Source organism: Lichenostomus cassidix, unplaced genomic scaffold (genome assembly GCF_008360975.1).
Source record: "Lichenostomus cassidix isolate B80296 unplaced genomic scaffold, HeHo_3.0 HiC_scaffold_549, whole genome shotgun sequence".
NCBI classification, from domain to species: domain Eukaryota; kingdom Metazoa; phylum Chordata; class Aves; order Passeriformes; family Meliphagidae; genus Lichenostomus; species Lichenostomus cassidix.
In genome coordinates, this window is record NW_028147342.1 from 178,543 (window position 1) to 190,463 (window position 11,921).

At 48.4% G+C, this 11,921-nt stretch overlaps 1 protein-coding gene across 1 annotated transcript in view; it reads left to right on the forward strand.

The window, feature by feature from the left end:
* The window catches only part of LOC146423376 (neurofascin-like), a 69,126-nt gene extending 61,596 nt beyond the window's left edge, over nt 1-7,530 (forward strand). The window contains 2 exon segments of the mRNA XM_085044827.1: nt 1,666-1,677; nt 5,233-7,530. Coding sequence (XP_084900953.1) covers nt 1,666-1,677; nt 5,233-5,464 — 244 coding nt within the window. The 3' untranslated portion in view covers nt 5,465-7,530.
* The last annotated feature ends 4,391 nt before the right edge of the window (nt 7,531-11,921 follow it).

Below are 11,921 nucleotides of genomic sequence, written 5' to 3' on the forward strand. Positions count from 1 at the left end.
TGGGATTCCTCACTGGGACAGGGAGACAGGAATGAGCTCAGCCTGGTCCTGCCGCAGGTTTTGGGGTCAAACCCAAAACCCCAAAACCCCAAAGCCCCGAACCCATCCCTTCCCAGGCTGGATTTTATGGGACACTCCTGGAGTAGGAATGAGCCATGATCAGGGCACAGCCTGGCCCCAGTCCCTGATTCCAGGCAGGATAGGCAGCCTCTTTCTTCCCAGATTTTTTGGGATTTCTGTGGGAAACCTCAAATCCCCATTCCCACCGGGATTCCCCCAGGCCGAGCTTCTGGCAGCACTCGAGGATTTCCCTGCTCTGCTTCCCAAAACCCCAAAAAGGATGACTCAGCCAACCCCTCCTGGCCCCAATCCACCCTTCCCAGGGAAAATCCATGGCTGAAAGGAATTCCAAAGGGAATCCAACCTCTTGGAATGGATTTGATCAATTCCCTGACACCATCCGAGGGGAAGGATTGGGGTCAATCCTCCATCCTCCTGCTCAGCTGGAGCTCCGATTTTATCCACAGCCCCATTCCCAAAATTTCCGAGGGGAAGGACAGCAACACTCTGGGATGGAATCCATGGAGTTTTATGGAGTAAATAAAGGGAAAAAAACCCCTCAAATAAGAACAAAAAAAAACCCCAAAAAACCCATAAACCCACAAATTTTCCCTCTCCTCCTGAGGAGCAGCAGAATTCCCAGGAGAATCCCAGGAGGGCAGGAGGGAAGGTGAAGCTGGAGCTGCTGGAGCTGATGGCAGGGCTGGGGCAGCATTTAGGATTCCAGGGAAAAGCCTCTTTCTTCCCAGATTTTTGGGATTTCTGTGGGAAAAGGAGTCAAGCCCATCCCGGCTGCTGTCCCCTCCCCATGGCTGCCGTGCCACCCTCACCACCCCCACGTCCCCAGCACCCCGTGCATGCCACTCTCCGAGCTCCTCATCCCAAAATCCCAAAACCCCAAAACCCCAAAATCCCAAAACCCCAAAATCCCGAAATCCCGGCACTGCTCCCATCCCGGGATAATGGTGATCCCGAGCAGGGAAGCTCTTTCCCCAAGCAGGACACTGTTATCCACGGACAACACTCCGTGCCTCATTATACCAAATTTCCCACCAAAAATCTGGAAACTCTGGATGCCGGGAAGGGAGAGCCGAGCGGATTTAGGGTCAGAATTCCGGGTCAGCTCCGGGATGATGACACAGGGGACACCACAGGGCAGGCAGGAGGGGACATCTCAGCCAGGCAGGAGGACACTGAACTCTTCCCAGAGGGACAAAACCGCCGGAAAAGCTCTGGGAAGGTGTGGCTTTGTCCTTAGGGTAATTCCAAGGAATTCCTGGGTGGACACTTGGCCACCCTCGTCCTGCTGCCTGCGGGACACCAGAGCCACCACTGTCCCCTGGATGTCACCCCCATTCCGCTCAGGATGCTCCCAGGAGGGACCAAATCCCGCCTGGAATGGTTCTCCATTTGGTATAACGAGGCCGCGAAGGAATGCCGAAATTTGGGGTTTTTTAATTTTTTTTAAATTTTTTTTTTTGGGGGAATGCAGAACCTCCTCGTTTTTCTCTCTCTCTGATCAGGCTCTTTCTGCTTCTCTCTGTTTTTTATTCCCCGTTTCCCTTCTCCTCCTTTTCACCTGGTCTATCCACATGGGCCGTGAAGGTCTCTTGAAAGGTAGGACCTCGTGCTGCCAGAAGTCCGGCACATCCCGCTTCTTTTTTCTTAATTTTTGGGAATTTTATTTTCCTTCCTCCTCCTCCCTCCTCCTCTCCTCCCGTTGGTTTCTTCACAGCCAGAATTTCCCCCGTTTTTCCCCGTTTCCCAAATCCCCCCGCCTAACACATCCAACCAGATCCCTCTAATTCCTGCTAATTCGGGGCTTCCGGAGACTCAGATCCTGCTTGGAATTGCTCCAGGGGTTGGAATTTCGCCCCAAAATCCAGCCAGGCACCCCCCAGCTCCAGCTGCTGATCCCTCCCGGTGGAGCGGGATTGAACTTGGGAATGCATGTGATTTTTTTTCAGGAAAAAAGTGTGTTTTTCCAATGAGAAATCACATTTTTCCAAGGAAAACTGCGTTTTTTTCAAGGAAAAACTGCGTTTTGTTAAAGGAAAACTGGGGTTTTTTTCCAAGGAAAACTGCATTTTTTTTCAAGGAAAATGGCATTTTTTCAAGGAAAAACTGCATTTTTTCAAGGAAAACTGCCGATTTTTCCAAGGAAAACTGCTTTCTTTCCAAGAAAAACAGCTTTTTTTCAAGGAAAAGCCACATTTTTTCAAGGAAAATTGTGGGTTTTTTCAAGGAAAATGGTAGTTTTCCAAGGAAAACTGTGTTTTAATCAAGGAAAAACAGTGTTTTTTCAAGGAAAAACTACATTTTTTTCAAACTGCTTTTTTTCTTTTTCCAAGGAAAAACTGTGGTTTTTTTTTCAAGGAAAAATGGTGGTTTTCCAAGGAAAAACTGGTTTTTCAAGGACAACTGTGTTTTTTTCCAAGGAAAAATCTGGTTTTTCAAGGAAAACTGCATTTTTCCAAGAAAAAATGTGGTTTTCCAAGGAAAAGTGCATCCCAGGGGTTGGGGACAAGGGACATGAGCCAAAATCTGGATCCCAATGGGTCTGGCTGCTCTTAGCCCTAAAAATCCTCCCTCCAGCTCCAGCCTCGCCCTGTTCCCAATGATTTATGGGATTTATGGGATTTATGGGATTCAGGACAACATTTCCCATCAGGATCCCATAATTCCTGGCTCAGCCGAGCTCCCAAAAAATCCATTTCTATGGAATAAAATCCATTTTTACGGAATAAAATCCATTTTTACGGAATAAAATCCGTTTTTAGGGAATACAATCCAACCCAGGAGCTGACGGATCACGGCTGCTCCTTCCCAACGCGCTAACGGGATCAACGCTCCTGGAGAGAGGGGAAATTCCCTGGAATTCCCGGCGGGAATTTGGTGTTGCAAATCCACCCTGGATAGGGATAATCCCTATGAATTTGGCTATGAATTTGGCTTGATTCACCCCAAAAATTTTGGGAAGGGATGTTGGGAATTTAGGGTTTTGCCGCTCTCTCCTCGGCGTTTTTGGGGCTTTCTAACCAGTCCTGCTTCCACACTGAATTATCCCCTTTTTTCCCCAAAAAACGGTGCTTCCAGACCTAACAAATTAATTCTTTTAATTGCGATGAAATCTAACAGAAATTGTCAAATATTGGGATTGTTGGATTCCCAAAGTGGGTGGGAATTTTTCCAGGGAATTCCCTCGGAAAGCCACTTCGGGATCCCGAATTAATCCCAAATCCTATTAATCCCATGGAATAAGGGAAAATCAATCCCAGGGAATGAGGGGAAATCAACACCTTGCCCAGCTCAAGAGCCCGAGCAGAGTGCCAAGAAAAAAGAAAATAAATCCCAATATTTTCACTGATTTTAGGTAAAATAAAGGAGTGGAGCGAATCTGGCAAATCCCAAGATAAAAAATAAAAACCAGGAAAAGACAGGAATGGAGGTGGGAGGAGAAAAATTTCGGGGATATCTTCAGGAATATGGCAGGATTTGCATGAAGGGAGGAATAGCTGATGGAAAAATTAATATTTTATATCAATTTAGAGCAATCCACTCTCGTCCTTCCCAAAATATCTCAATTTATGGGATATCAATCCCAACCCTCCAGAGGGAAAACAGCTTTTCCCTGGTTAGTTTTTAGTTAAAAGGAATTTTTTAAGTGATTTTCCTCCCTGTTGGGTCAAACTCTTTATTTTTTAGCTCCCTGGCTTTTAGTGAAAAGGAGAAAAACCCCAAAATTCATAGAAATCAGCTGGGAAAAGTGAATTCCCAGGAGTTTAGGAAGCTGAAAGTGTCCCACTCACAGTGCATGTGGTTTTTTCAAGGAAAAACTGCATTTTTTTCCAAGGAAAAACAGTGTTTTCCAAGGAAAAAAATATGTTTTTTCAAGGAAAACTGTGTTTTCCAAGGAAAAAATTATGTTTTTTCAAGGAAAACAGTGTTTTCCAAGGAAAAAATTATGTTTTTTCAAGTAAAACTGTGTTTTCCAAGAAAAACCTATGGTTTTTCCAGGAAAAACTGAATTTCTTCATGGAAAAAATGCATTTTTTCAAGGAAATCTGGGAACAAATCACTAAACCAAGGGGATAGAAAACATTGAGAGGGAAAGAATTTAACTGATCCAAGTTTTGGTTGGAATATTAACGTTGAGAAATCGAGGTTAAAAAAATTGAGGTTAAGAAACTAAAAGATTTAGGAGTTGAGATGAATAAACTGAGGTGAATAAATTGAGATTAAGGAATGGAGTGTGAGGATTGGAGATTGAGAAATTGAGGTTCAGAAACTGAAATTAATAAATTGAAGGAAAGGAATTGAGATGAGGAAATTGAGGCTCAGAAATTGAAATTAAGGAATTGAGGGAGAGGAATTGAGATTAGGAAATTGAGGTTAAGAAACTGAAATTAATAAATTGAGGGAAAGGAATTGAGATGAAGAAATTAATTGAGATTTAGGAACTGAGGTTAAGAAATTGAGGTAGAAGAACTGAGATTAAGAAATTTAGAATTGGAGATTAAGAAACTGAGGTTAAGAAATTGAAATGAATGAATTAATTAGGTAGAGGAATTGAGATTAGGAAACTGAGGTTCAGAAATTGAAATGAATAAATCGAGGGAAAGGAATTGAGGTGAAGGAATTGAGATTTAGAAATTGAGGTTCAGAAATTGAAATTAACGAATTAAGGAAAGGAATTGAGATTAGGAAATTGAGGTTCAGAAATTGAAATGAATAAATCGAGGGAAAGGAATTGAGGTGAAGGAATTGAGATTTAGAAATTGAGGTTCAGAAATTGAAATGAACGAATTGAAGGAAAGGAATTGAGGTGAAGGAATTGAGATTTAGAAACTGAGGTTAAGAAATCGAGATTAGGAAATTGAGATTGAGAAACTGACATCGAGAAACTGAGATTAAGAAATCGAGATTGAGAAACGGAGGTCCAAAAAATTGATTTTTTTTGAGGAAAAAAACCCCCAAATTGGGTATTCAAAACTCCCAACCACCTCCACCTCCCACCCCTCCACCCCCACCAGCAAACCCCCATTTTCCCAGAGCTCCTCCCAGCCTCGCCCCCATCCCGGACGGATTTAGGATCTCCACCTTTCCCGGGAGAAAAACCTTTCCCGCCCCGTTTCTCACCCCATGCCGTGTCTGTCTGTCTCCCGCCGCCAGCGATGAGGACAACAAACCTCTTCCCAACAGCCAGACCTCGCTGGACGGCACGATAAAGCAGCAGGAGAGCGACGACAGCCTGGTGGACTACGGGGAAGGAGGAGAAGGTCAGTTCAACGAGGACGGGTCGTTCATCGGGCAGTACACCGTCAAGAAGGACAAGGAGGAGACCGAGGGCAACGAGAGCTCCGAGGCGACCTCCCCTGTGAACGCGATTTATTCCTTGGCATAGCGGGAAGCGGGGGGAAAAGAAAAAACGGATGGAAAAGTGAAAAAAACGGATGGGAAAAATGGAAAAAAACGGATGGGAAAATGGAAAAAAACCAACAAACCCGCGGGGTTCGGAGCGGCCGGGAGGTTCTGCCGGATCCGAGGGGGAAGGGGAGAGAGAGAGGGGGACTGGAAAATGCGATGGACGGAGAGAGAAATAATAGAAAAAGAGATTAAAAATAGCAAAAAAAAACAAACAAAAAAAAATCAAAAAAAAAAAAAGGGAAAAAAAAGAAAAACTAAGCAGCCAGGCGGCCCAGGCGGCTGCCGATGCCATCTTATCCTTAGCAAAGAGCCAACGGCAAAGGACGCGCTGGCAGGAGGGGAGCGGGAATTGGGAATTAATTGGGAATTAATTGGGAATTAATTGGGAATTGGGGCTGGGCTGGGGCGGCTGGAGGGGCAGGAGGTGCTCGAGCTGCTCCCCAGTTTGGGGTTATTTCCCACTTTGGGGCTGCTCCTCAGTTTGGGGTTGCTTCCCAGTTTTTTGGGGTTGCTCCCTAGTTTTGGGGTTGCTCTCCAGCTCGGGGTTGTACCCCAGTTGGGGGCTGTTTCCCATTTTGGGGTTGCCCCCAGTTTTGGGGTTGCCTCAGGGCCGGTCCAGAGGGCTCCAGGCTGGGCTCAGCTCCCCGAGGCTTTTTTCTGTTCTTTTAGGAGTGAACTCCAAATTTTGGGTTTAATTTTCCCAGGAAGGTTCTGGATCAGAGGGGAGGGGGGAAAGCAAAGAGGGTTTGGGGGTGAGAGGCGCCTGGGCAGAGCCAAGGAGGAACGGGGTGGATTTTGGGATGGATTTTGGGGTGGATTTTGGGGTGAAACCACCGGATCACCGCGCTGTCCATGCTCACAGCAGCACCTTGCCCACAACCTCTCCCAAAAAACTGCTCCTTCCTGAAAAAACCTCTCCAGGATCCCCATCACCTCCTGGACACTGGGATTTATCTGTGCTGAGGCTGGGAAAACCCACGGGGAGCTCATCCCCCATTCCCACCAGGAGCATCCCGGGAGGAGAAGAAATCACGGAGGAACTTGTGGGATTTTTGGAAGGACAGGGAGGAACCTCCCGCCCGCCGAGCGCTGCAGAAAAAAAAACCCTTTTGGGGTTGAAATCCGCTTTGTAGGAATTTCAGGGGCTGCAGCCCCACGCCTGCTTTTCTTTCCAAGGCAACTCCATAAATCCTATGTAGCAAAGAGGGCCTGGAAGCAGGAGCGGGATGGGGACGGGATGAGGAGATTGGAATGATTTCACAAAAATCAACTCCAGGATGGAAAAAACCCCGCCGGGATCGGGTGGAGGACTCCCTGAAGGATTTTGGGAAGGAGCGGCGGAGTCGATCCCACACTTCCGCGGGAACCGGGAACAGCCGGACGGACGCCGTCTTTCCCAGGAAAATTCCTCCTCCTTCCTGACAGTGGCCTTTCCCCCCCCTGCCCCGCTCAGCCCGGCCACCGTGGGACCCCAAATTCCTGGAGATTCCCAGGATCCCAGCGCTCCCTCACATGCCTTACACAGCTTGGGAATTCCCGGGAATTCGCTCTTCCCGCTGCGCTTCCGCGCCCCCGACGGCCTCGGATCCGCCCGAGCAGTAGGATTGGGATGGAATGGGATAACTGGGGGCGTTCCCAGCTCTCCCAGCACGGATCAGGGTCGAAGGCAGGGATTTCCAACCTTCCTCCCACCTCCTGCACTTTCGAAACCAAAGGTACCTTTGCAGAGAGAGAGAGAGAGATGGAATTTCTTTTGGAAAAGATGGATTTTTCGGATGGATTTTCCTTTTGTTTCTTTCTTTTTGGTTTTTTTTGTTTTCCCGAGGAGGATGGAGGGGTTTTTTTTGGATGGAATTTAAATTCGTGCAGTTATTCCTTCTGCTCCGGAGCCACGTCGGCGACAGGGATGGACTTTGGAAAGGGACTTTGCCACATCCCGATGGATCCCGGGAGGAGCCCTGCGGGTCCCGCGGGGCCGGCGGGAGAGACGGATTCCAATTAATCCAATGCAAATGCCTTCCTTAAAATAATAATTCTCATTGATCTTGGTCGTCTTCTCTGATGGGTCAAACGCGGGGTGAAGATGGAGCTGGTGGGGTTGGATTTGGTGACCTTCGAAGGTCGCTTCCCACCCCGATTGTCCCCTGAACCCGACGGCAAAGGAATTCCAGGGTTTAGGTTGGGATCACGAGGTAGAGATGGGGGAGTTGGCACAGGGATGTCCCTTGTCTGTCACCTGCGCTGTGTCCCTGGCTGGGACAGCTCTGCTGTGACCCTCGGTGTGGACAGCGATCCTATTCCTGCCACCGATCCCAATCCCGATCCCAATCCCGATCCCGATCCCATTCCTGCCACTGATCCCATTTGGGACCCAGAGCTCCATCCAGCTTTTAGGGAAACACCCCCCAGGCCAAAGGTGACACAGCCCCGGGCACGGGGACAATCCCAATCCCATTCCCAATCCCATTCCCATTCCCAATCCCATTCCCAATCCCATTCCCATTCCCAATCCCAATCCCAATCCCATTCCCAATCCCATTCCCATTCCCAATCCCAATCCCATTCCCAATCCCATTCCCAATCCCAATCCCAATCCCAATCCCAATGCCATTCCCTGCCATCCTCAGCGTGGAGTTTGGGCAAATTCCCGTTGGGAATGAGGAGAGAGAAATTCCAGCCTCTGGATCTGGGATCTTCCCAGCGTTCCCAGTCCTCACTGCCCCATGGCCCAGCTGACCACAGGACCCTCGGTGACCCCAAATCCCTCCAAACCTCTGGGAATTTGGCTGGAATTCCTTGAAACAGCTCTGTGTTGGGTATCCATGATGTGCCATTCCCATGAAATCCCAGATCCCTCAACCCTGAGGAAAACTCTTGGCATCATTTGGAAATTCATGGATGGGAAGGAATGGGATTTGTCCCAAATTTCCTCATAAATTTCCCAGTCCTAACTCCAGGTTACTCTGAGTAATGGGAAGAGGGAGGAGATGAAGGTGGATGAACAACTTGGTGTAAGTTACTCACAGCCCTGTCTTAGCTCGGGGTAAAAATGACTCAAAAATTACTCCAAATTTTAAAGTGTCAGCAAAAAATCTGATTTTTCCTCAAAACTTCCTCCCCTGGGGTTTTAGAGCCCAAAGAAAATTCAGGTTAAGAACTCATCCTGAGCTTCACATTTTTACTCGTGGTTTGTATGGGGAGCAAAGCGCTGACCCCAAATCTTCCACATGGCTGACGGGGTGACCCCACAGATCCCAAAAACAGCCAGGGCTGGGATGAATCCACACCGTGTCCCGGGAGCATCCCTGGAGCAGGAGAGGGGTGGATGGAGAATCCACAGCAGGATTTGGGGTTTCCCGATCCCCTTCCAGAGGGGACATCCTGGTCCTTCTTCCCATAATGACCCCAGGATTGGCAGGGATGTTCCCATTCCCACTGCAGGGACAAGGATCCTTCTGTGGGATCTGCACGACATGTCTGGGGCAGGAAACACTTCCAGTTTTCCAGGAGAAATAATCCTTCCTTCATCAAGGGCTTCAATCAGGAACCAACGTTTAATTGACAAATAAAAATGGAAGGGCCAGACACCAAATTCTAGAGCCAGACCCCAAATTTCAATACTAGACCCCAAATTCAATACTAGACCCCAAATTCCAGCGCCGAACCCCAAATTCCAGCGCCAAACCCTGAATTTCAATACCAAACCCTAAATCCCAGCACCAGACCCCAAATCCCATCACTCTCAGGAGTCGAGTTCAACCCCAAAGGTGTAGATTTTTCCTGTTCCTACAAAATTCGGAGCCAACACCTCATCCATGTCCTGGGGACGGATCCAGGCTCCATCAGAATTCCGGGACATCGCCCACGGGAACGTCGGGAATTCGGGACACCAGAGGACACCGCTGTGCTGCCCTGATCCAGAGGCTGCTGTCCTTCTCCCCGAGGTGACGTCACAGCTGGAAAAGCTGGGATTTCGGTCCAAACTCCAGAGTGCTGCTCGGAGGAACCCAAGCAGATGATGGGACATGCTGTCCCTGCTGCCGGCATTGCCTTCCTGCAGGTGACGGATCCCAAATCCGTGTGTCACCTCAGAAACGGGATATCCCAAATCAAATGTCACCTTGGATCCAGGATACCTGAAATCCATATGTCCCGTTGAATCTGGGACATCCCAACACCACGAGTCACCTCAGATCCAGGACAACCCAAATCCACATGTCACCTCAGATCCAGGACAACCCAAATCCATGTATCATCTCTGATCTGGGACATCCCAACTCCACATGTCACCTCTGATCCAAGACACCCCAAATCCACGTATCACCTTGAATCTGGGATATCCCAAATCCACGTATCACTTCAGATCCAGGACATCCCAAATCCACATGTTACCTCCTATCTGGGACATCCCAAATCCTCGTGTCACCTCAAATGTGGGATATCCCAACTCCACAAGTCACCTCTGATGTGGGACATCCCAACTCCACGTGTCATCTCGGATCCAGGATACCCCAAATCCACGTGTACCCTTGAATCCAGGCTATCCCAACTCCCTGTGTCACCTCTGATCTGGGACATCCCAATTCCACATGTCGCCTTGAATCCGGGACATCCCAACTCCACAAGTCACCTCAGATACAGAACATCCCAAATCCATGTGTCACCTCGGATCCAGGACATCCCAAATCCATGTGTCACCTCTGATGTGTGACATCCCAACTCCACGTGTCACCTCGGATCCAGGATACCCCAAATCCATGTATACCCTTGAATCCACGATATCCCAATTCTGTGTGTCACCTCTGATCTGGGACATCCCAAATCCACATATCACTTCAGATCCAGGACATCCCAAATCCACATATCGCCTTGAATCCGGGACATCCCAAATCCACATGTCACCTGCGATCTGGGACATCCCAAATCCATGTGTCACTTCAGATCGAGGACATGCCAACTCCACATCACTGATCCAGGATACCCCAAATCCACGTGTCACCTTGAATCTGGGACATCCCAACTTCATGTGCCAGCTCCTATCTGGGACATCCCAAATCCACGTGTCACCTCTGATCCAGGACATCCTAACTCCACATGTAACCTCTGATCTGGGACATCCCAACTTCATGTGTCACCTTGAATCCGGGACATCCCAGCTCCACATATCACTTCAGATCCAGGACATGACAACTCCATGTCACCTCAGATCCAGAATACCCCAAATCCACATGTCACCTCTGATCCAGAATACCCCAAATCCACGTGTCACCTCTTACTTGGGACATCTCAAATCCACAACTCACCTCGGATCCGGGACATCCCAACTCCACGTGTCACCTCAGATCTGGGACATCCCAACGCCACCGCCTTCTCCTGTCTCATCTCAAATGCCACCACCCAACGTGGCACATCCCAGAGCCTCTCCTCGTCACACAGCTCCCAGCAGAGCTGCGAGTGCCACCTGCAATGTCACCTCCTCGATGTCACCTCCTCAATGTCACCTTCTCGACATCACCTCCTGGACGTGAGGTCCTCGATGTCGCCTCCTTGATGTCACCTCCTCGATGTCACTCTAGACGTCACCTCCTCGATGTCACCTCCTCGATGTCACCTCCTTGATGTCACGTCCTCAACACCACCTTCAATGTCACCTCCTCAACGTCACCTCCCTGATGTCACCTCGACGTCACCTTCAACGTCACCTCCTCAACATCACCTCCTGGACGTCAGGTCCTCGATGTCACCTCCTCGATGTCACCTCCCTGACGTCACCTCCTCGATGTCACCTCCTCAGCCCAGGCTTTCCCTCTACTTGCAGCAACCGAGATTTCAGTTAAGCAATAAAAAAAATAAAAATTAAAAAAAAAAAAACTTATTAAGAAAAGGAAAAAGACACACAAAAAAAAGACAAAAAAAAAAAAGAGAGACCACCTTCTATTTCTTGCACTAAAAGCTGTTTTATTAACGAGAATAACGAAGCTTTTTGGTCCTCACAGTGTCACCCATGGCATCCGTAGTGTCCCTTGCTCTTGTCTGCGTGTCCTCGAGTCAGGAATCAGGATTTGGTTGTCCAGAATTGTCTAAACCCCGTGTGAGAACCCATAATCCTGTGTTGAACCTCCTAAATCCATGTTGAACGTGCAAAATTCCATGTCAGACCCCCAAAATCCCGAGTGGATCCCTCAAAATTCCATGTCAACCCGGAAAATTCCGCGTCAGACCCCCGAAATCCCGTGCCGAGCCCTCAGAATTCCATGTCAACCCCAAAGTTGTGTGTCAGACCCCCAAAGTTCCATGTCAAACCCCCAAAATCCTATTTCAAACCCACGAAATTCCATGTCAAACCCCCAAAATCCCATATCAGAGCCCACAACTCCATGTCAAACCTCCAAAATTCTGTGTCAGACCCCTGAAACTCCATGTCAAACCCCAAA